At 41.1% G+C, this 24306-nt stretch overlaps 2 protein-coding genes across 2 annotated transcripts; one reads left to right on the top strand and one right to left on the bottom strand.

Annotated features, from left to right (window-relative positions):
- Positions 1-202: 202 nt before the first annotated feature.
- Positions 203-3468, bottom strand: sf3b6 (splicing factor 3b, subunit 6). Its single transcript, XM_072362637.1, has 4 exons — positions 3338-3468; positions 2566-2684; positions 896-1034; positions 203-788 (listed from the first exon to the last, which is right to left on the bottom strand). The coding sequence occupies exons 1-4, from the start codon at positions 3365-3367 to the stop codon at positions 699-701; spliced, it is 378 nt and encodes a 125-aa protein (XP_072218738.1). The 5' UTR covers positions 3368-3468; the 3' UTR covers positions 203-698.
- An 8217-nt stretch (positions 3469-11685) lies between these two features.
- On the top strand, positions 11686-24036 carry tdrd6a (tudor domain containing 6a). The gene is made up of 16 exons (XM_072361886.1): positions 11686-17281; positions 17438-17508; positions 17605-17664; positions 18674-18722; positions 19389-19459; positions 19612-19663; positions 19797-19864; positions 20304-20367; positions 20481-20566; positions 21062-21127; positions 21262-21280; positions 21431-21510; positions 21920-21983; positions 22448-22536; positions 23172-23229; positions 23852-24036. The coding sequence occupies exons 1-16, from the start codon at positions 11701-11703 to the stop codon at positions 23941-23943; spliced, it is 6570 nt and encodes a 2189-aa protein (XP_072217987.1). The 5' UTR covers positions 11686-11700; the 3' UTR covers positions 23944-24036.
- The last annotated feature ends 270 nt before the right edge of the window (positions 24037-24306 follow it).

The following is a 24306-nucleotide window of genomic DNA, read 5'->3' as shown; positions in this document are numbered from 1 at the left end:
GTAGCATGCTCATTGATGCTGGCGTCAAACACACAAAAGGTTGCCACTGTAGGGAATGTGTCACAACCAGCGGTTCAGGCTAACTAAGGAATGGGTGACCCTTTAACCCTTGTGTAGATGTGGAAAACCCATAGCCTATTGAACCACTGGGTTCACACAGAGCTTTCAACTCATAACCACCAAATAAAAACAGGACACAAGATTTTAAAAAGAGCATTTATTTAACAGAAGTGAGATTCTTTACAAGGGCGATGGACATCAACTTAAGCTCCTGTCTCACACTGTGGACCACGGAGAACTTTAAATTAAAAGTTTGTAGATAAAGAAACATGTTGCCTACAGTTAAGACTATCATCATGTCGCTATCCTGTTTTCTGCTGAAGAGTTTGTTCTGACTGTCAATCATTTTGACAGAACACACATAAAACAAACAAAAAAAGAAGGCAACGTCCTCATCTGAAGAAATTAGACTGACAGGCAAATTTAGAGAAAATTCTTTCTAACTGCACACTGAACAACTCTCTGCACTGGTCTTACATCAGATGCTGCCAGAGTCCAAACGTATTTTATAATGCAAAAAAAAAAAGATATTATTAATAAATGTGTTGGGAAATCATTACAAGCATAATCTAAGCAACACAACAAGTTTTTACAGATCAAGAAAAATTGAAGGTGGAAAGGTGGCGCTATCAGGGATGCTACTTTGGAGGGTCTGTGTTGATACCATATTTCTCTTTTAAAAGCTTCAGCTGCTCCTCTTTCTTCTTTGTGTCCATTTTCTGGAAAGCCTGAAGAAAAGAAAAGAAAAATGTTTCATTCTCTGAATAAATAAAACTTTCTCTGCCTTTTGATCGGACCGTGACATTCCAACATGCGCTGCAGTGCTCATACATACTCTGTTTGCATTGTAGTAGAGGACCACCAGGTAACGATTGCAGACGTTGAAACCTGACAAGTGGTCACAGGCGTTCTTGGCGTCAAAAATGTCTTCGTACACAACATATGCTGTTCCTCTTGATTCAGGTGTGTTCCCTCTGCCAAAATAAAACAAAAATCATCCGGTGAATAGAAGGCCAGTGACTCCAGTGAACATACTGTAGTTGCCAGTCATATTTAATGCAATACCATTAAAGCATGTGATAATAATAATAACTAAATGTGTCCCTTAATTGTCATTTCAGCTTATCTGCAAACTAATAGTAGGCCCCTGCCTTTGAAATGTTGGAAGCATCCATTTTATGGAATCCTATGTACTGAATCATACCGTCTTAACTGTGGGTGTTCGTTTGGCAGAATGTTCTTTGTTCTGAGCACCCACGGCTTCATTCTCACTGATCAGAACTTTACTCTGACTGTCATCTTTGCAGTTACAATGGCAGCGCTCTCATTTGTGCTGCCATTCTGTCACAAACTTCTCAAGAGGGAGTTTTCTTTTAAAGGAATCATTCCCATTAGACGGTGAGTTTTTGAGTGACAGCTCAGAGCCCGGACACTGCTCGGTGCAGCTTACAAACTTTCCAGGCTTGTTTTGGTGGACGTGGAGCTCTCATCACCCATTAATGAGCTACGATGAACTCCTACAACATCTAAAAGATGAGTATTGGTCACATAATTTGACTGCACTAAGATGTTTTGTGACTTCAACTTTTAAGGAAACTCAAGCTGTAAAATGTAAGTTAGCTTTTACCTGATAAAACTAAATAACAGCAATCTATGTCAACTTCTACCTACTCAACCTGGTCTTAGGTTTGTTTGGGTCAGCAGTGTTAATTACTCCACAGTTAGTTAGATGAGAGTTAAAACACTCCACTGATGATGGCTCTATGAGGTAGCGGCCAATTAAAATGAATAGGAAAAAAACCTACCACTACTTGCATGAAGAGTGGCAGTCACATTAATGCACACACCAATATTGTAACTACTCATTAAAGCAAAAACACTCCCTGTGCACCAGCAGTACGACTACTTCACTATCAATCGATAGCGATAACAAGGTAGCAAATGTAAGCTAACTTGCTTTGTAAAGCTTGACTTTATTTCAAAGTTACAACCACAAAGATAAATATATGTCCGATACTCACTGATTAAATCTTATAGGAACCTGTAATAGCTACTTAACGGGTGATGAGAGCTCAGAGTTACAACTGCTCAGACAAAATCTCCACGACACTGAGCTGCCACTCAAACACTCACAAGCCAAAAGAGATGAAACCCTAAGTAATTAATGAGCACAAAGATAAAAATCAAAGTCAGACAAAGAAGAGAAAGATTTTTGCCAATCCAACGTTTTACTTTGGAGATAATTTTTCATCCATGAGCCTTATTTGACCTCAAAATGTCTTTTGTGTTTCATATTTAAAAGGTTGCATTTAATCATTCTGACACAAATTTGGTTTGATACTACCAATACATCCATTCACATGTGCATCACGCTGTTCTTGTCTTTCATGTGCTTCCGTTTGTGGTCAATATGAGAACCCATACATACCAGCTACTCCAACTACAAACAAGCTTTCTTAAACTTAAAGTGAATCATATATGTAAACCCTCAAGCAGTAAACTTACGTTCGGATTTGACGTATTGGACCGTACTTTCCAAAGATGTCATACATCTCCTCGGCTGTGATCTTATAAGGCAGGTTCCTCACATACAGGATTCTGTTCACCTCAGGAGGTAATCGGATCTGCGGCACACATCAAGAAAAACACAAACATAAAGAACGACAAAAGTTTATGGACGTTACAAGACAAACTCAAATTATCTAATTAGGCAACTAAGGAAAACACAAACAATATATATCTCAGTGGTTACCCAAGCCAAAAAATTTTATTTTGGAATATTTTACTTTTGTAATGTAAGAATTAACTTATGTTAAAGACTGGATATGATTAATTCTTGTATATCAGAGGCCGACAGAAGTATGGCATTTATACAAAAATAACAAAACGTAGTCAATATTAATTTAGAGGCACAATAACACCACATTCCACACAGGGAATATACATCAGCTCAGAAACAGAAGGTTTTTTACTGCCTAAACGAAACTCAAACTCTGCTTTGTTTATAAAGCACTTGTTCAAACAGTACATAGCATAGGGTTTAACAGAGCAAGAACACAACACGAAAAGGCACAAATATTTGATAAATAGCAAACGAACAACAATAGAAAAAAATACAATCACAATAAAGCAAAAATTAGGTAAGTTTCAAATCCGCTAGCATGCTAACAGATAACCGTATGCTAATTCTAGGTGACGCCACTTTCGAGCCATACCTCGTTTATATCAGTATGATACGCTTATCGCGTAATATAGCAGTAAACCCATTTCAACTTACATTGGCGCGTTTTGCTGCTTGCATAGCCATGGTGAGTTTTATATTTATAAAGATTGAGCCACTGAACAACAAACACGCAGTCTCCTGAAACTTCCCTTTTCAACTCAAAATGGCAGCCCTCGAAACCTTGTGACGAACTTCCGGCTTCCGGCAAAAGGCAGCGAAGCGCTGCCCCCTTGTGGTCTGTAAGAATCTAAAAGTGTGCAAGAATAATGCCAAACCCAAATTGAATTTTGGTTTTGTGGGGACAGGTTTTAGGTTGCTAAACACCGTGTGACACCAGTTCATGCATTATATTCCAGAGGGCAGCTTCTGCGACTTGTGCAACTTTGCATTATCTTGTCATCTTCTCATGTCCTCAGTGGCAGAGATAATAAATGTGAATCTTTAAATATGAATACTGATTGTTGAGGCTGTGAGTGTTTTCTGTGTGAAGGTGTCTTGCACGCAGTGAGTGCTGATTTAACTTCTTGTTTTATGGTTTAAAAAAAACAAGTTGCATAACCTCTAATGACACTAAGTGTTTGACAATGATAAAACCTCACGCCACTCCCTGGCTCTAAAAAAAAAAAAAAAGCACATGTCAGTTCTCAGGCAATGATTACTCATACTACAACAGTGTGCAAAAGTTTGAAGTTAAAAACAGACTTTTAGAATAAATAAAGTGTTTTAGAGTGGAAAAGGCAAATGAGCACCACGCAGAATTTTGGCCGTCCCAGAAAATGTTGCTCTTCGGTATCTTTACCAAGGTATTCAAAATTTAAGTAGCTTGTCAGGACAGGCCCTGTGATGGAAAATTCTAAGCTTTATAAATACTCAGACTCATACTCATACTCACAACTTAACCCAAGAATCAGCTGCCATTGACTCCCTCAATCAGCTGCCCAACCCACTGAAAGTTTAAAGCTCACAATGTAGAAGATGGCTGCAAGAAATATATATATATATATATATATATATATATATATATATATATATATGTGTGTAAACAATCGCACAAAGTAACAACACTATGGCTGAAACAGTGTTTGTGTAATAGAAAGACTGGTGAAATAACTCCTGAGGCAACACTTCCTTCACCCCAACCTCACCAGAGAGTCGACAGTCAACAGGTGCCAACCTGGATGGGTTAAAAGCGGAGGACAAATTTTGTGTGTATGACTGTATGCATGACAATAAATCTAATCTTAATCTTTAATATAAACATACTTCAGCAGACATTAAGTCCCATTGAGACAAAGGAGTAACAACAATAGTGAGTTAAAATGTTTCTTTTTAAAAATATTCTTATTCTCATTTGTTGTAGTTGTACGGCCTCGTCTAGACTATGTGTCTATTTACAAGAAAATGTGTGTTTTTACTTTAAAAATGGCATATTGTGCTGAATGAATTGAGTGGTAAGTGACTTCAGTTATAAAAAAAACACTCAAAGATGGCTCCTGCCTGACGACAAATAGCTGTAAAGCCACTGCAGAGTTGTTGTCAGAGTTCTAGCTAGGGGAAATGAATGATCTGCTATGTCTTTTCATTGTGTTATATAAATTTATTAAATCGTTACATTTAACATACACCTTCTGTCTTGCTATTTTCTTCAGATATTTCTAAAAAAATAATACCACTGGGTCATTTTCGCACACAAATATGGACTAAAATGAGTGCACAGGGGAAGGAAAAACAACAAAACGTTTAATTTATACTTTTAGTTGAAGTCGGTAGTTCCGGGTCGGGAAAAAGACAGGAAGAAAAAAAAAAACGTTCGGCACGCGCGTCGTGTGGTGTTTGGTTAGCTAACTTTTGCCAACGGTTTCCAACGTCGGTTTGCTGTGTAGTGTGAGTTCGAAGCCACATCAAAATGCTGTAGATTGGTGCTAAAAGTTTAATCTGATACAATAGGAAAAAGCTCCGAGAAAAATAGCTTACTGTGCTGACATTATTTGCTCATTTAAAAACCGCAAAGTTTCGGCGGTTGGGACGTCGTTAGCATCTCTGCTGGTGGATTATCTGAGTTGAAGTTCAGTTGGCGAACCTGGTTGTGTCTAAATTATCGTCACCGCAGGTGTAAGAAGACTCAACAGGACCGCGAAGAATAAGTGGGTGAGTTCGTCGTTTGAGGTTGAATACTGTAAAAATCGATGCACGTGAAGCTACGTTACACTTATAATGCTAATGAGACCTTTATACACACCTGCAGCGTAACTGCACATCGGAGGGATTCAGAATGCCTTGGTATTAAACCCTAGCTAAGACCGAATGGCGTATTAGCTATTAGCATTTAAAACGGCCGTGTCGACCTTGCATCGACTGAAAACTCATTAATATTAATTGTGCAAACAATCAAACTGATTCCATAGACAAACTATCTGCTAAAACTAGCTGAGCTAAAGTTAGGCTTCGGTTTACAGGGTGTATAAGAGTTTTGTTTACCTAAAAAATGGTTGCTAATCGGATTTAGACTGTTTGGAAGTTCACTGCAGTGTTATATGAAAGGCAGTTATGCTATTTTTGTTTTTGCATAGTTAATTCAGATAAGTTAAAAACAGGATTAAAAGCATAGTTTGACGTTGGAGATGGTCCGCGCGCTCTCCACACTCCTCCCCACGCCATACTGATAGTTTACTAAGTAGTTTTTCCACCAACAAATGAACAGTAAATAGGTTTGAATAATGTCCCCAATGGTTAAAATGTGTATGTGTAATAAAATATTGAAATTCTGTGCCACTTTGAAGCCTTCAGACGAGTGAGTTTGAGGTAGCGTTACATTTTCCTCATGTTACTCTGCCAAATTTACTGTTCAAAAGTGTGTTTGCTATAAAGAGTGACGAAAATACATTTTCTGCTTGTTCAGTTATTCAGCTCAGTAGTACAGTTCCAGTTCAGCGGTCTGAGTGTGTTTAAAGAGACACATGTTAGCCCCTATAGTATTTTCGAGTAGATTTTTTATCCAATTAGCAGCAGGCTCCTTTATCTAAAGTAACTTTCGAGGTGGTAAGGTTAGGAAAAGTGTTTTGCCAAAGAACACCTGAACATGTTGAAATAGGAAAGTCAGGGATCATAGCTTCATCCCTCCATGTGAAGGACGGCTCCCTTACCTGAGCTACACATCAGGAGAACACTTTGTAATAGACATGTCTCAGTCATAGTGTTTAGGAGCTAAAATATAATTTCAGCTGTGATGTAGCTACAGCTGTGAAAAAAAAGAAAAGAAATGGAGATGAACATTTTATTGTTCTGAAACACATCTATGTTATGATGACTGCTGCTACCTCGGTTGTGCCCTGAGCTTCAAACCAGCCTGCAAACCAGGAAGTCCACTGCAGTTGTAGATTAAAAAATGGCCATATTATACATTTCCTTGGGTTTTTGGGTGTGTGTATTTTTAGAATTTGTGTCTTAGAACGTAATCGTTGTGAAAACATCAGAGGTTAACATTTCACTACTTACTGTAGTATGATTCCATACTGCATCCTTTCAGCATTTTTCCACTGTAGAAACACCAGTAATTGCTTGTTGACTCTAATTATTGTCAAATCTGTTTATATTATGTGTTTCTGCAGGGTTTTGGATGTTTTTATTTAGAGCATAACTGCTGTCCAACAATCGGGGATGAATGTTTTGTTTCTCAGGTTTTAACTACTTTGTCACAATCTGAGCTCTGTTTCCTAAGTCATTCTGGAGCTTTCAAAAGGAACTGTTGAGTTTGCATGTTGTCTTTACAAACATAACTATTAACTATTCCTGTGGTACCACTACAGGTTCACTGATTTTATGAACTATTGTGGACATTAAACCTGAAGTGACTGAGGCCGAAAGGTGGAAATAAAAGGCTAGAGAAAATCAGAAATATTCAGTGCTGCAAGCCCCGCCCCAAAGATTCAGGTTAGTGTAAAGAGTACTGCCTCCCTGCAAGGGTCTTTTTATAGGTGTTTTTAGGCCCCGGAGCTCTGCCTTTGACCTGGTTAAGGTGATTCAAACAGGGGGGAGAACAGAGGAAAGGACCCTGGTTCCTGGAAAATGTTACTTCGGTTGGAATCCACCTAGAGCAGTACTTTATTGTGGCCGTGATAACCTGCACTCTGGGTTCCCAAAACCACAGAAAGACACGGGCGAGTAATGAGGTGAGGATAAACTAAGGAAAGTCATGGAAACCTGGAATTTCTCTTGGTACCCTGTAGTGTAATTGATTAGGTTTTTTCACAGAAATGTTCCATAATTAAGCCTCAGCATTATGTTATGATGTACTGACTCACATTTCCCTTGCTGTTAGCATAACGTGGCGGTAGAGAGGTGTGTCTGCAGATGGAAGCTTGATATTTTCCCTGATGCAACTTTTTTTGGACTGAATAGATCATGAGAACATAAAAGGAAAATCGTGTTAGTACAGTAAATAACTCAATAGTATTTTTCAGCAGGAAAGCACCCGATAATACAATTTTTGTTGTTCACGTGCAAGCAAGTACACTTTTCTTGACCGTTTATATATAGACTTTGATATCTAGAGTTCTGAAATGGCAGTGCAGTTACAGAGGAAAGCGAAGAGGATTAAAAAACAAGTTGTTTAATTTTTTTGTGCTACAACGTTCAATGATTAACTAAAGTACTCCACTGTTTTTGTTTTTAAAGTTCCCTTCACTAAAAGGTTTTAACCTTGTATACACTGTCTTTCAGAAGCTGTCTGAAGTTCACCGCCCTTGGCATTTTTCATATATTGTTGCCTTACAACTTGGAGTTAAAATGAGTATTCGGGCAGGTTTTACCATTTAAATTTACACGTCATGCTAACAACCTTGAAGATGCCAAATATTTGTTATTGTTAAGCAAACACGAACAATACCTAAAACAAATAAACAAACTTGGGGGGGGGGGGAATAGAAAAATTGAGTATGTAAGAAGTTTGGGTTTGTGTTACACAGCGTTTTCCCTTGATGACCAAAAAGTTCAATTTAATCTGAGCAGAGGACCTTCTTTCATGTTTAGGGAGGTCCCCCACATGTCTTTGGTAGAACTAAACAAGTTTTGTATTTTCTTTTCTGTTGAAAATTGCCTCTTTTTAAAAAAACAAAAACATTTTATCCGCTCTCCTGTAAATCCCAGCTCTGTGGCGCTTGTAATGGTCCTGTGGAGCTTCCCTGCTCACTCAAGGTGACCCGTGGTCCCTTGTTGCCGTTCTGATTAATGCCCTCCTTGCGTGGTCTCTGAGTTTAGGTGCATAGCGCTCTCTTTGCAGGTTTGTTGTGGTGTCGTCTTTCCGTTTTGTGATGATAAATTCAATGACACTTTGGCTATGTTCACACTGCAGGTCTTAATGCACAATTCCGATTTACTGCTCAAATCCGATTTTTTTTGTTTGGCTGTTCACATTGCGTCTTTAAATGTGGCCTGTCTACGGATTGCTGTGTGAACAGCTCACGCTCCCGAAGTGACCCCCATGCGCAGTTGATCATTGATGACATCACCATAGACCACCCATGATGGTGTTTACAGAAGCGACCATGGCAACGGCAACCGGTACGGCAGGACTGTATGGCTTAATGCTAAAAATAGTGTGTGGCGGTAGCCGGCAAATCTCTGAGCGGTTGACATCATGAAGGAGGAAGAAAATTCGGGTGTTAATGATGGCTCTATGTGGAGCAATAACCGCAACATCCGCAAAGAGAAGTATGTGAATGCGGCGTCGGAGCCAGGAGTGGTGGGATCAGGATGTGGCTGGTTACACGGAGCAGGAATTCTTCCAGAACTTTAGAATGTCGAGAAATACCTTTCATCACATTTGTCAGCGCCTCTCGCTGAGACTTTCAAGAGGAGACACGTCGTTCAGGAGATCTCGCGAGTGGGAGTGGGGCTATATTGGGTAGCAACGGGGGCGAGTTACCGCACCTTGGCCAACCTGTTTTACATTGCAAAGTCCTCCGTTTGCACTGTTGTGCATGACTTCTGCAAAGCTGTGCACCAGGTCCTCATGCCCGACTATATTAAATACCCCAGGGAGACGATCTCCAGGAGGTGCTGTGAGGCTTCAGGCAGAGGTGGGGTTTCCCCCAGTGTGCTGGGGCGTTCGACGGGAGTCACATCTCCATCATTGCACCCGAAGAAAATTATCCTGACTATTTTCCACCTATACCCGGCTGTAGAACACTTTATTTTCTTTTTTCAATGAACTTTATTTGTCATTCATTTACAAAACATTGCAGCGCTGGTCAGAATGACGTCAAAGTTGCATTAAATGCGACCTGGCTGTTCAAATTGTGGTCACATTAAAAAAAATCAGATACTTATCCGACTCAGTACCACATTTAAAATAGGCCTGATTCTAATTAGAAAATGTCAGATTCAATGCGAGTTGTGCGGTTCACACTGTCAAAAGCAAATCAGATATGGGTCACATATGAGCAAAAAAATCAGATTGAGGTCACTCGCAACTGCAGTGTGAACGTAGCCTTTGAGAGATTTTCAGTTTAAAGTCTGTTTGTCCCTTCTTTTAGATTAAACATTGTGTTATTTCTGTTGGCTAAACTACTGTTCATAGTTAAACATTTATTTTGAGTTTTAAATGCTGGTTTCTGAGAATCAGATTGGCTTGATCTCAGTAAATGCAGTTAATAGCACCTACTGTATTTTCTGTATGGGTTAAGTACAGAAATGGACCCCATAATTGAGGGTGCGCTTTATAATCGGGTTTCGCCTTATAGTGCGGAAAATACGGTACTCATGACTGAATTATATTTTGTTGTCATTTCAGTCTCTAGTATAGACTGATTCGTTAAAATGCTGGTGCACATGGTAGACCAGCTGCTGTCCATCAGTGCTTGTCTGGGAATTATTGTGATTAAGTCAACAAACTACTTATCCACACGAGCGGTGGTTCATGGAATAATAAATCTTTCCCTTTTTTCTTTGTAGGGGGGGGAGCTATCTTTACCCTATGAACTGCTTGACTGTTACATGTCCAAAAGAGTAGATTCATAATAACATACATTTTGTTGAAATAATAATTTAAGCGTGCTATTTACCTCCTGGATTTATGTCATATAGTTTGTCCTAGAAAGTTTTATCTACACACTCAGGTGTGCAGTTTAATCCAATAAATGCAGACAAAATAAAGTTTATTGCGCAAGTCAAACCAGTAACACTCAAACTCTCTCGTTCAGATCTTTTTTACTTTGTGTCACATGAGGGAAATTGTTTAGCATCCTAGCAGTGTAAGTTATTGGTACCAGTAAGCAATTCTGTGGAGCAAGCAGATGTACACACCGCAATTCATGATAAAATCCATCCTGTTGTCGGCAGAGTTCTGGTGTAAAACTTGCCTCTGTGTTATTACAGAATGAAGCTGTAGTTTCTTTCCCAGTTTTTAAATCCAATTTCAGCTGCAGAACTCCTTTAAAGGTGACTTCAGCTGTTTTTAAACAGTCTAAAGCGCTGAAAATAATAACACAGGCTGAAACTTTTGTCAGAAATCCGTAAAGTTCTGTGTACCAGTTATTGAGTTTAAATATTTTGTATATTTGATGTCATTAGAACTGTACTTGGAGTCCTACATCTTTATTAAACCATTGCAGTGAGCTACACATAGAACTTTTCCACACTTACATGTGTACATTGTGACAAACAAGAATGACTAGAGCACAGGGCAGAGGTAACTTTGCATAACGCTGTTGCAGTCACGAAAGTGTCATCCTTAATATTAGTTTGTGGTTAACGGCAAAAAACAACAAAAAGACAAAACTCGATAAATTACCTCTCTAATACTTATGTTTCTATTGTCTGAAGTTCAGTTGAACTGGCGCCAGTTAGTAAAACAGGACTGTCAAAAAGTGGTTCTGTACACACGCAGTCTTTTGCTCTTGGACATTACCCCTGAAATATAAAGTTTATCCACTGGGCTCCTATAATTTCTGAGGCTGGTGTTTATGCCCCTCAACACAGCTGATAACAGGATTTTATCTGCGAAGGTGGCATCATTCCAGCAGGTCATATTCAGGTTTAATATGAGCAAGAAAATGAGGGTGGAACTCAGAGGTTGTCGCTGAGTGAGATATTTATGATACCTAGGACACCAGTTAGTACCAAGTTAGTGTTTTTTTTTCGTCTTCTTTTTGTTCCTCTCTGTAACATGTCCCCATTAAAATGTACAATTTTGAGTTTAGTTGTTGTTGATGACCAGATCTAAGTAATTTAGTACATCTGATCAAGTAACACCATTAGGTGACATTAATTTTATTTAGGTATCTGATCCAAATGTTGAAGATCCTGACTAATTTTTTTTGTGTTTATTTGTGTGCTTTTGTGCTTTCCAGATAACATCCAGGGCAAAAGCGTTGAGAGGTGACAAGTCATGGGTTGCTTGAATTCATGAAACTGCCAGAATGTCTTCAATCCCAGGACTTCCCACCCCAGGATCAGATGTAGTAACTCTTATAACCAGGGTCCACTTGCATCCCCTATGTGTCTTAGTAGAGTTCTGGGGAAAATTTAGCCAGGAACGGATAGCAGATTATGACAACCTAGCTAAGGACATCCAGTCTCCTGGAACTATATTTAAAGACTTGGAAGGAAATCCTGGTGACCAATGCTTAGTTCAGTTTGATGATACTTGGTACAGATCCCGCATAGTTTCAAGAAATGGCTCGAAATACAGTGTTTTCCTCATTGACAAAGGGATGACACACAGTACCACAACAAGCAAGCTAGCATGGGGTAAGAAGGAACATTTCCAGCTGCCTCCTGAAGTAGAGTTTTGTGTGTTGGCCAATGTGTTACCACTCTCACCTGACAACAGATGGTCAGCAGTGGCTCTTGAATACCTGAAATCTCTTACTGGGAAGTCTGTGACTGCACAAGTGCAAGATGTACTGGTACCACACAGAACTTTTCTCCTGCACATCCCTTGCATATCCAAACAAATATATGAGATGGGATTTGCAAAGAAGCTGTCTCCAATGAGATTTCAGGAATTTGTTCTCATGTCACTAAACTCTCACAGTGGAGCTGAGGCATCTGTTGAGATTCAGCAGCTATCCAAGGGAACAGGAGAGCGACTGCAGAAGCATGAGCTGTTTTTGTACCCAGAACTGCCAGGTGGAACTGTGGAGACAGTCATTGTAACGGAAGTGACAAATCCACAGAGAATTTTTTGTCAGTTGAAGGTCTTCTCACAAGAACTGAAGAAACTTTCTGAGCAAATTACACAGAGCTGTGACGGCAGAATGTCCAGTTGCACTATAGGCCGTGAAATGATTGGCTTTCCATGTGCTGCAAGAGGATTTGATGGCAAGTGGTACCGCTCTGTTCTACAACAGGTATTCCCAACCAATAAAGTTGCGGAAGTGCTGAATGTTGACTATGGAACAAAACAGTTTGTTCAAGTGGAGAATGTAAGACCACTGGCTGCAGAGTTCTTCAGGATGCCAGTTGTCACTTACATCTGCTCCCTCCATGGAATCATTGACAAAGGAGTGGGATGGACAACAAGCCAGATTGACTTCCTCAGGTCTCTCCTGCTCTACAAGAGAATGATCGCCAAATTCGAGTATCAAAGCGTCACTGAGGGAGTTTACTACATTACACTCTATGGTGATGACAACACCAACATGAACAACTTGTTTGGTTCCAAGAAAAGCTGTTTGCTCGAGTCTGAGAAAGCACTTGGGGATTATGCCATCCAAAACGCTGCATACAGCTGCCAGTATCCATCCCAACAAGAAGGAAAGATGGTAACAAAGGAAAGGAAGCCAATTGCAGAGATGTTCCCTGCTGAAGCTCTCTGTCTAAACTCTTCACACTTGGCAGTTGTTCACTATGTATCCAACCCATCAGAGTTTTGGATCCAAACCAAGAACTACAGAAAAGAGTTGGCTGAACTGTTGGATAGTATCTACCATCTTTACCAGGATTCGGCGAATAAAAATGTTGTGAAAAACCCAACTCTTGGGCTCTACTGTGCTGCCAAGTCAGAAGATGGGGACTTCTACAGAGCAACTGTGACCAAAATCAGTGACACTCAAGTCAAAGTGTTCTTTGTTGATTATGGAAACTCAGAAGTTGTTGACAAGAGTAACATAAGAGTCCTCCCTTCTGAGTTCAAAAAGCTGCCACAACTGGCACTGAAATGCACTCTGGCTGGTGTCAGACCGAAAGATGAGAGATGGAGTCAAAGTGCCTCTGATTTTTTCATCCAAGCAGTCACAGATAAAGTACTGGAAGTACATGTGAAAGCAAAGTATAATGACAGCTATGTTGTCCAACTAAGAGATCCCAAAGAACAGGGTGAACACGATGTCGGTGCACTGATGTGTAGTTCCGGCCTTGCTGAAAGGGCTGAGATGCAGAGACAGCCCAAAGGCAAAAGTGTCTCGCAATCTGCCATTATGTGTCCAACACAGCGCTCTGATGCAAGACTCCTAGATGTATGTAGGAACAGGGAAATCTCTTTCCAATCCTCAAGCACGGCTGGCCATACTGGCAAAGAAAGAAAAGTTCCTACCTTTAAGGAGCATATGTTTCCAATTGGAAGTGTCCTTGATATCAGTGTGTCCTATATCGAAAGCCCAAATGACTTCTGGTGCCAGCTGGTCCAAAATGCAGGACACTTGAAGTTGCTCATGCATGACATACAGGCTCATTATGCAGGCAGCGAGTTTCAGCCTAATGTTGAAATTGCTTGCATTGCTCGACACCCTGATAATAGAATGTGGTACAGAGGCCTTGTGGTTCACAGACATGAAACCCCCCATGTCGACATATTGTTTGTCGACTATGGGCAGACAGTGACCATCTCCATCTATGACCTGAGGAGAATCTGCCCAGAATTCCTCACTCTGAACGGCCAAGCTTTTCGATGCAGTCTCTTAAACCCTGTTGATCCCACTTCTGCTGTGAACGAGTGGAACGAAGAAGCAAAGGCAAAGTTCCAAAACTTTGTGGAAACTGCCGCATCAAACTTCATCATTTTGAAGTGCACCATTTATGCCATCATGTACAGTGAGCAGATGATTGTTTACAACATTGTGGACCTAGAGACTCCCTTTGAGAGCATCTGCACCAGTATGGCCAATCTTGTCACAAGTGGGCCTCCCAAGATGGCCACTGGCCCATCTTTCCGTCTGGACACATACTACTACTCAACACACAATGTCAAAACCGGGACAGAGGACCAAGTCACAGTAACATGTGTAAACAACGTCAGTCAGTTCTATTGTCATCTTGACAAGAACACTGATGTGATGAAAGATCTCAAGATGAAAGTGAATAATCTGTGCCATCAGCTCGAGAAGATAAAGCTCCCATCAGTCTTTGGAACTTTGTGCTTCGCAAGATACACTGATGGGAAATGGTACAGGGCACAGATCAAGACCACAAGGCCATCAATACTGGTTCACTTTGTGGATTATGGTGACACTATTGAGGTGGACAAATCCGACTTGCTCCCAGTTCCCAAAGAGGCAAATGATATCATGTCCGTGCCTGTGCAAGCAGTGATGTGTGGTCTCTCTGATGTTCCTGCCAATGTTCCCGGAGAGGTGAACAGCTGGTTTGAGACAACAGCGACAGAATGCAAATTCAGAGCACTGATAGTGGCCAGAGAACCTGATGGGAAATTGCTAGTAGAGCTATATCATGGAAACACTCAGATCAACGCAAAGATTAAGAAAATGTTCCAGATAGAGATGCGGTCAGAAGAGCAGGTTGTCCATCAGGGTTGGAAAACATTTGAGGCCTCAGCCAATCATGCACAAAAGACACCAAAGTCTTTTCTGAAACCCCTCGCAGACACCGAAAACCATAAACGAGCTTTGAAGAAGAATAATTTCCCTGCTCAGAAACCTCTACGTCAATTGAGGCTTGAGGGGATATCTACTGATGTGAGTGAGCAGTCTGCACAGAAGCCGGCACAAGATGTTTGTGAAAATGGTCAGAAGATCAGGCCTGCTCTTCTAGAGCTGTACAAACCTCCACATCAAAGGCAGTCATGTGGAACGATGCCAAATGACAGCTCGAAGTCTGTTGGTTCTCAGGTGAAAGTAAGAAAAGAGAACCAACCCCCTCACAGCAGGCAGCTTGAGTCAAAATCAGCTGGTACAGTGTCCAAGCAGGAAAGCCATGCTGAAAAACTCCCGAAACTCTCAGACCTGCCATCAAAACATATCGCCCCTGCTATGACAGCAGAAGTTTACGTCTCACACTGCGACAGCCCATTGAGGTTCTATGTGCAATGTGTGAACGAAGAGAATGAAATAATATCCCTTGTTGAAAAGCTCAATGATCCAGAATTTACCCCAAAAGTTAATGGAGTTAAAGATGTACATCCAGGGGACCTCATTCAAGCAGAATTTGCTGACGATTCGTCATGGTACCGAGCAGTAGTGAAGGAAATCCATGACAATGGAATGGCTCTGATCGAGTTTGTTGACTTTGGAAATAGAGCAGTGACACCAATTTCCAAAATTGGCAGACTCCAGAAGTCCCTCTTGGAATTGCCCGTTTACAGCACACACTGTATGCTGAGTGATGCTGCTGTACTTGGAGAAGAGAGAGTGCTTGATCCAGAGGTGGTATCTGCTTTCAAGGAAGACATCGGTTGCGATGGTGAAAAGGTGCTGAAATGCCAGTTCGTTCGACAGGTGGGATCTGTGTGGGAGGTCAGACTTGAAGACGGCGGGGTGGATGTTGTGTGTAAAGTACCTGCTGAAAGTCCTGAAACTGTCGCAGAGAAGGAAGCGACGGAGGAGCCAGCCAGGATCTGTGGCATCAGCCAAGAGGTAGAAAACTCGGAGAGGTCGCAACTGAACCCTTGTTCCCTACATTACCAGCACCAAGAATTTTTAGTAGGGCAGCAGTTAGAGGTCTACATCACGACCATAAATGATGCTCAGAGCTTCTGGTGTCAGTCCGCTAACTCTGAGGAACTTGATCAGCTTGCTATAAGTGTCGCAGAAGTTGGGGATAAATCAGATGCCAGACATATTGACCCAGATGTTTTCTTCCCTGGTATTCTGTGCATTGCTCTTTTTGATGATGATCAACTGTGGTATCGTGCAGAAGTCATTGACAAAGTTGGAGACGAGCTGTCTGTTCTTTTTGTGGACTACGGAAACAAGTCTCTAGTGAACATTTCAGATGTGAGAGAAATGTCTCCACCCCTCATGGATATTCCACCACAAGCATTTTTGTGCGAGCTTGAAGGCTTTGATGCTTCATGTGGTTCTTGGAACAGCTGTGCCGCAGATGAACTGTCCACACTTACAGCAGACAAGTTGTTACAGCTGACTGTCACAAGAGCAACAAAAGCAGAAGGAAAAATCAGATATTGTGTGCAGATGGAGTGTGAAGGCCAGGTGATAAACGAAGTAATGAAAACTTGGTGGAAGTGCTTCAGGACAGAGGGCACGCCTGACAGAGGTGGACTGACAAACTCATTTGAAACACTACTGCACCTTGACTCAATCGTTGCATTACTGGAGGATCAGCTGGAGTATCCCGACATCCAAGATGTGGATACAAGATGTAGCACTGCTGCTTGCATTCACTCTCAGAGCGACCACAGAGATGATGAGCTGGCTGACCCTCACACAGGAGACGAGTACTCAAAATTAACTAGTAGTCCAAAGAGCTCCCAAGAGTGCTCCCAAGATTCTGTTCCCATTGTGTCTCCAAAGCAGGAACCCATTTCCTTCGAGGGACTGAACATACTCTCTGCCAGACTAACGTCTCCCAAAGAACATCTGCCATGCGACAGTGGCATAGATGAAACCATGTTGCTTCTACTTGATCACAAAGATGACCAAGGTGTGACTGTGGACACTGATGAGGATACTCTTGGAACAGATTACTTATATTCTCCACTGGAGGAGGATATTGCAGAACCAATGGAAGAACTGGAGAATGAAACGGTCGATAAGGAAGAGATGCACCTATCCGCCCATGGCCTGGATGTCGAGCATTTTCCTGGTAAACAACACACCCATTTCTCCTTTTGTTTACTTTTGGTGAGCACATAGCATGATGCTGCTACAATTACCATGAAAATGTTACGACTCAGGAAAAATACCCTGTATATGAATGAATTATCTAAAAATTTCATTAAACCGTTTTTTTCCCCCCAAGATCCAGCACTGGTCAAAGATGACAGCGAAACTGTCTTTTCACGGGGTACCTCTCGGACTGCAGTACAAATGGTAAATCAAGATTAAAATTGGACCGTGATATATTGAAAGATGAGTATGGGTAGACAGACTTGATGAAAGCTAATTGACGGTCATCCTTTTCTTAAGGTTCTCCGAAAAGCTGATCGTCAAGAGACAACAGATGCAAATTTGGAGTTTTCCGAACAGGTACCGAAAAGAAATGCAAAAGCTTTTTCGGTTAGCTCAAGTCTTCAGATCTGATGCGGTGTTCTGGGATCAAGAGATGAGACAAAGCAGGAATTACAATTAGATGTTTTGGTGTTGAGAGTTTGTTTGATATCAGCAGAATTGTCTGCTTGTTGGGGCTGTGCATCTTGGACCAAAGATCATGTCTTTCTGTTTGATTGGCTTTAAAGTATTGGTGAAATTAAGGAGTGTCGTACCTTATTCAGAGGCTGCATTGGCCTTGCCCCGTTCACTCCCGTTTTTTTATATACGTGGCTCTCGAATGATCTAAATAGCGTCCGATTGACTCTGAGTGAAATGTTATCAATGAGTAAATGAACATGTATAGAGCTAGAAATAAGGTCCAGGTTTAAGAAAACTTAACTTTCCCTTTAAGCTGTAGGACAAGTTAGTCATTAATTTGGGTATTGCTTGGCTCTGTATTGAAGGGTTAGTGCTGAGTTTCAGAGTTTTTTTCGACAACCAAGAGGACAGCTTCACCATGCTTAGAAAGGGCTCAGCCTGTGGAGGGGGCTTGTTGTGCCCCCCAGATTTGCTTCCCTTCGTGCAGTTTTCTCCAGACATACGTTCCACTTCCACACGAAAACAGTCAAATTTCGCAATATTTCGCATTGAAAATAGATTCCGTGATCGCGGAAATTGTAGGGCCCTATATATATCTGATGTTTTCCTAAATTGTTGTCCACTAATTTTCCAAATGATTACGAGATGCTTTACAGTAGAAATCTAGCGACAAAGTCACTAAATTGACAATTTCAGGGAGAAGTGGCAGCTCAGTGTTTGTTTGACGTCCAAACCAAGAGCAAGCATGGAGAGATAAAAACATGGGTTATGTAACATCATATTTATGTGTTGTTAGTGGAAACAACTCTGTTTGACTCCTCAGTCTGACATGGGCTCCATTCCATCTGGTTTCTGTGGGAAAAAGTTTTCATGTAGCACACTAATTGTGTGTTTACCCTCTCATCAGGCTCAGTTGCTGCTGCCCTCCACCGTGCATCCAGCACAGCAGTTATGTGGTGAGTGCTTCCTACGTTTTTTGAGGTTTTGTCTTAGATGGGGAGAAACTAAAGGAGTAGTTTTTACATATTGCATCTGGGCTTGTTCGCTGACACATTTGGAGCTGCAGCGTTAGCTGGGACGCAGAGGTCATAGAGGCAGTTGACGTTCCTAACAAACAAATTCGTGCCTGATTGCTGCAAGCTGCTGTAAAACCTCCATACTGTTATGTTTCAGTCAAAGCTGAGCAGATTTGACACATCGGATATTATTATAACTGATGTGCGTCACAAATGAACATCAATGCGTCAGCTTAGAAATAATGAAAGAGAAGTTTTACGAAACTCCAGAATTTTTCAGAATCATCTGTACGCTGTGAGCAGGAACTGTTCAAGGTGTTAAAATGCCAACATGGAATGAAATTTAGGCTGTGTGATCGGGTTTATTCCGCAGCTGTATCGCTTCGTCCCGATTAGTTAGAAAGTAGTTTAATGACGTTGCACATCGAGCGAAAGAATAGTCGTCTCAGCATTAGACCACCTTTAGACATAATCCACGGCACTTCTGGAAAGTTCTGGAAAACCTCCCCCAAAAATCACTGTTTGGAGTCATAATGAAGAAAATAACATACTTGATGAGTGTTTCTGCTGATTTGAATGATGGAATATGACTGATTTTCTCCACAGGAATGCAGGAAAGTGAGGCTGGAGGTGGCATCACACAGGGGGAGGTGCCACATGCTCCCACACTCACACAGGTAGTGTTATATAGTGCAAAAGTTGTGTGAAGGTTAACCAGTAATCTTCTCTTATGACTGGTGATTATCAGCTTGACTGTTTACGGTTTAGTTGAAGATTCTGTAAGTAACATGGCTGAAGATGGTAATCTGTGACGGTTGATCTGTTTCAGAGTGACTCAGTGAGGGAAGAAGCGGCCTCAGCTCACCACCGCACTCATTTAGGTTTGTTGACAGACATTTTACGCTGGTGCATATTTACATGCTCGATGTTAAATGAACTCTGTCTGGAAGTATAGTTAAAGAAATAAGAAAGTAGTTCCAGTAGTTGTTGCTTATTGTGTGCTTGTTCTGTCAGACCTCCTTGCAGACACTGACCCATCCACAAGTGAAGCGCACAGCTGCACGGTTTTCTCTCCAGAAAAGGTAAATAACTACTCTTACCTCACTGACTTTGTTTTATGATGATTTGATCCCAAGTTTGACTGGCACAGCAGAGCCGGGATGTTGAAGTTAAACAACTTTAACAACGCTGACAGTACTTTGTTGCCGTTATTCTGACCCTTTGCTCAGGGATAAAATGAGGCTTTTGGCTGCTCTTTTGTTTTATCGCATTTGTTTCAATAACCTAACAAAAGTCTTTTGGTGTCGTTGGACGACAGACATGGATGTAAGCTTCAGCTTGCCTGATTGGTTAGAAACGTACAAATGTGAAGTCCGTTTCTGTACATTAAATATCTTTATTTATCCGTTACAGGATATCTTTTTGTTTGGGATAAAAATGACTGATTTTTGAACATTTTTAGCTTATCTGCTCCAGTTGAAATAATTCAGTGTTTTGAATGTTGTCTTTTTTGCTGTTCAGGGTGATGAGGTCAGAGATTTAACCGGCGACGTTAAAGAGGCCCTTTCAGCAGATTTCTGCACAGGTATCGCAAAGCGTGTGGGGAGTGGGCTCAGCACTGAACCATTCGTGCTCTTTAAACTGCTCTGTTTAGTAGAAATGATGTTATATTTGTTCATTAATTCTTTTTAAATTTAGATTTAGAAGAGCCACTTGCTGATGCAAAAATCACCAGTGCACGAGCAGCTTGCCTGGCTGCAGAGGAAATGACAGCTTGCATCACGGTGAGTTTCCAAGTATGTGCATCTGTAGTAAATTTAAACTAAGTAAAGACTTAAAGGGTCTTTTCTTTTTCTTAAAGTCTTAAAGGTTGTGTGCAGTAGACGGCAGTTAAAGTGCTCTCAGTTTGGAGATTTAAAAGCAAATTCTGACGGGGGAGCCGAGCTAAAAGCAACTCGATGGATGAACTTGAGAAGAGGAAATTTTATCACCATCTAAAACAACTCCAACCTCAAAAAATTTCTGCAAATTGTGGATTTTTACCCTCCCTCACCCCTGCTTAAGACAGTTGATTCCTTTGTTGGTACATTTCCTCGACAGCAGAACACAGACTATGGAAAAGGGACAGGGACACAGGAAAAGTTGCTCTTCTCATGCCAAACTTTTTTGGTACCTTTTAGTTTAGCTCGCCTGTGAAGTGAAGACGCTCTGACTGCTCATAAGCAATGAACACAACACAAAAAGTGAATTGATCTCATTAGCTGTCCTCTCTCCTGAAGATTTCTCAGAGAGATGCTGATCCGGAGGTCAGAGATGATCAAAGTGAGGCTGAAGAATCAAATGAGGTAAAAATACTGCTGTGACTTTTCTTTTAAATGACACTTTTATTTGATACTTTCTTTAATGACTATCTGTTTTAAAATCAATTTCTTGTATTTCTTGACGTGACGTATTTATTTTATTAATTTTTCCATTACAGGTCCAGAATGACTCAGTTGGTGAGTATTTTTTCACCAGTTGTGTGTTTTTTATAATTCCGACCACAGATCACTTGCCAGGCTCCCAGCCAAAGAACCTAAGGCCTAGTTTTTCTTACATTAAATGCTGTGAAGGTGCACAGTAGATGCAGAGTTTCATTATCTTCGCAGAACGTCCTCCGGGCAGCAGAGGGGGGGTGGGAGAGGTTGCCCGATATGATGAGGTGCCTCATATTTCTGTCCCCCATGAGGTAAGAAAATCACGTGAAATCCTTTTTACTAAAAACATGATCACGGACTGGGTCGAGGGTTTGTTTTGCCTTGACATGCAATGTAGAGGATGTGAAATGGAAAAAGCTGAAGTGTTGACGTCTGTTTCAGGGAAACTCGATGACTGAAGATAAGACATCGGCTCAGGATGAACTTTGTGGTTCGTCATCTTATTTCTTCATATGTCAAACTAGACTTTTAAAAAAAAAAACATATTTTTGCCTTTTCCTCTTTGATTTGTTTGCATTCTTTGGTTTTGCCTCTGTACAGCTTTGCCAGCAGATACTGAGTCACAAACTGACCCGACTCTGGTAATAATGATCTAATCATGTTGAAAATTAGGCAGCAAATGATTCGATCTGACTGAATCCTTTTTCTTTTGCCGGTTAGAGGACTCTGGGCGAAGAGTTGACGTGTCTCGTCGGAGAGATCTGTTTGACAGACCTCTGCCGAGGTATCGCACTCAAACACCTACATTTGTAAGCCGTGCCGTGTTATTTCCACATGCAGGTGTTTTGTACCGGCTGCATTTGAATCCACACAAATCCTGTGAAGTTTGGCTTCTCAGCTTCTGGATCCCAGCTGATCTCACTGTTGAGAAATCATTAAGGGGTGAAATTTAACAGATAACCTATGTCAAAATTGGTGAACAGGAGACTGATACACCACCTATTGTTTTTGGTAATCGAGCAACTGATTCTTGCATTGTGAGAATCGGGTAACGAGCAGCTTCCAACAGAGGAGCTGCAGCCTGTGGACACTTCCACCCTAAATTAAATGCAGCTTTACTGTTTTAACAAAGGCCAAAGACGTAGATAAAAGGTTCTTCCCAAAGACGAACATGTGCTTTGAATGCAGTCCGTAGCCGCGTCCCGTCTTACCTGCAGCTCAGATGCTGATATCCGTTTGTTCCCTCAGACTCCCAAAGACGAGCCGAAACGGTGTCTGAGGACAGTGAGCAGCAGGTGAACCCTCCTCCACAACGGAGCAAGGAAAACAAAGAAAAGGTCAAATGAAAAGGATCACAGGATGCATTTACTCTCAGTACACGGTCAGGCCACAGAAATGTTTAGTTGAACCACCTTTCGCTTTAACTCGTCTGTCATGGCGTCATCTCGCCAAGATTACATAATGTCACAACATTCCTTTTTTTACCAAGATCTTCTATTGATGACAGAAGAGTTTTCTCCATCTTATATTTTTTAGCGGTATTGTTAGTTGATTTGTTGGCTTGATGCAGCTCAGTTAGTCGATGCCTTTGAGTACCATCATGTCTGCATCCACAGGATACTTCATTTATTTATCTTCTTTTTGGGCCAGGCAGTGTATTATGTGGCTGTAGATTTACTGACTTCATATAATGTCATCAGAATGTGCTTAAACTGTGTTTGACTGACCACAGGGCGCGTCAGGTGGAGCATCCAGAGTGATAATTAGGATAAAGTTAAAGATAATATATAAAAGACCTACTCATTTCAAATGAATATGCAGACGTGTCCAAACTTTTGACTTATACAGTACACTGTATTTTTTAATCAGACTTCATTAAGCTTACAGGGACTGTACAGGTTAAAAAAAGAAAAAAAAAAAAGCTGAATGTGTTGATTTGCATCACTTTTAAGTTCTGGACTTGATTTTCCAGGATCTGAATGACAGCGTTTTCTCAGAGGAGACGTCGTCCTCTGCTGAGGAAAGTTTTGGTAAGTTGTGTTCTCACACTGAGGGAAAAGAAAGATGAACGTAAAACATAACTTTGAGCTGGAAGAGGTCATGGTAATGACATGTCTGGGCCTCTGTTGTTGGGGATTGTCTGTATAGTTTTCTTTTAGGCTGAGAAAGTGATTTAACAGCTTAAAAAAGGGTCAACAAGCAGCACTGCTCTCATGTCCTATCATACTGAAAAGGAGTTTTCAAGACGAGTCCGATTTCATTTAAAAGGTTTGACCTTCATGTCAAATATTGGGGGGAGGGAAAAACGGAAGTAAATCTCCTAACAAATGAGCTCCGACACACGACTTTTAAGCAATAATTTAAACCAAAGCTGGAGCGCTTGAACATTTTGTGGCACATTAATTCCTTGAGGTGACTGTATTTCATACTGACCTTTTTAAACACCTGTAAATGATCCCAGTGAAAATGTGACAGACGGCGGATACAGAATGGTAAGTAGCTGCTGCTCTGTAGCTGTGGACAAAAGTCTTCTGAAGGAGCCACTGTGAACTCTAAATATGGAATTTAAAAAGAAGAAGAAAAGCTTATTTCTTCAAATTTGCTGACCTGCCAGCGTCCCATTAACTCGAGTTTTGTTTCTCCTCCTTTCAGAGGCCCAGCTGTCGAAGGTCACTCATCTCTCTCTGATCATCAGCGACGTTCCTGCTGACGTTGTTGCTGCTGAGCGGCAGTCGGAGGAGTAACTGCCTCTTTGGTTCCTTTGTGTTGTCTCACATTGAAGTTTAGAAACGACATTTGCTTTACTTTGAATCAAACAGGTTCAGATCAGTTTGCTTTGTTGTTTGTTCCCTGTGTGCTCAGTGCCAGTGCATTTGGGTTGACTCATCAGGTCATCCTTAACCTTTGACCTAATCTTTAATTTGTTTGTTCTTTTTTTGGGGGGGGGGGGGGGGGGGGTTGTCCAAACATTCAGAGTTTATCAGCGTCTTTAGGCTTGTCCGGTGTTTCTTGGAGCGCTGTTGTTACAGATTATCTGTTCTGGTAGGCTGCCACACGTTTCTTTGAAGAATTCAATCTTTTGTTTAACAGAAAATACTCATTTCAGT

The sequence above is a fragment of the Leuresthes tenuis genome, unplaced genomic scaffold, assembly GCF_036924035.1.
Source record: "Leuresthes tenuis unplaced genomic scaffold, fLeuTen1.0.hap1 SCAF_13, whole genome shotgun sequence".
NCBI lineage: Eukaryota > Metazoa > Chordata > Actinopteri > Atheriniformes > Atherinopsidae > Leuresthes > Leuresthes tenuis.
The sequence above is the reverse complement of the archived record's forward strand: the minus strand, read 5'-3'. Positions and strand labels throughout refer to the sequence as shown.

Bases quoted from the DNA above. Each gene is read 5' to 3' on its own strand.
- sf3b6 (XM_072362637.1), bottom strand. From the start codon at position 3,367: ATGGCTATGCAAGCAGCAAAACGCGCCAAT. The intron at 1,035-2,565 runs GTAAGTTTACTG...TTATTTTGGCAG, and splicing joins CCAATACGTCAAATCCGAAC to AGGGAACACACCTGAATCAA. The intron at 789-895 runs GTATGTATGAGC...TCTTTTCTTCAG, and splicing joins TCTACTACAATGCAAACAGA to GCTTTCCAGAAAATGGACAC.
- tdrd6a (XM_072361886.1), top strand. From the start codon at position 11,701: ATGTCTTCAATCCCAGGACTTCCCACCCCAGGATCAGATGTAGTAACT. The intron at 17,282-17,437 runs GTAAACAACACA...TTTCCCCCCAAG, and splicing joins GGATGTCGAGCATTTTCCTG to ATCCAGCACTGGTCAAAGAT. The intron at 19,664-19,796 runs GTTTGTTGACAG...TTGTTCTGTCAG, and splicing joins TCACCACCGCACTCATTTAG to ACCTCCTTGCAGACACTGAC.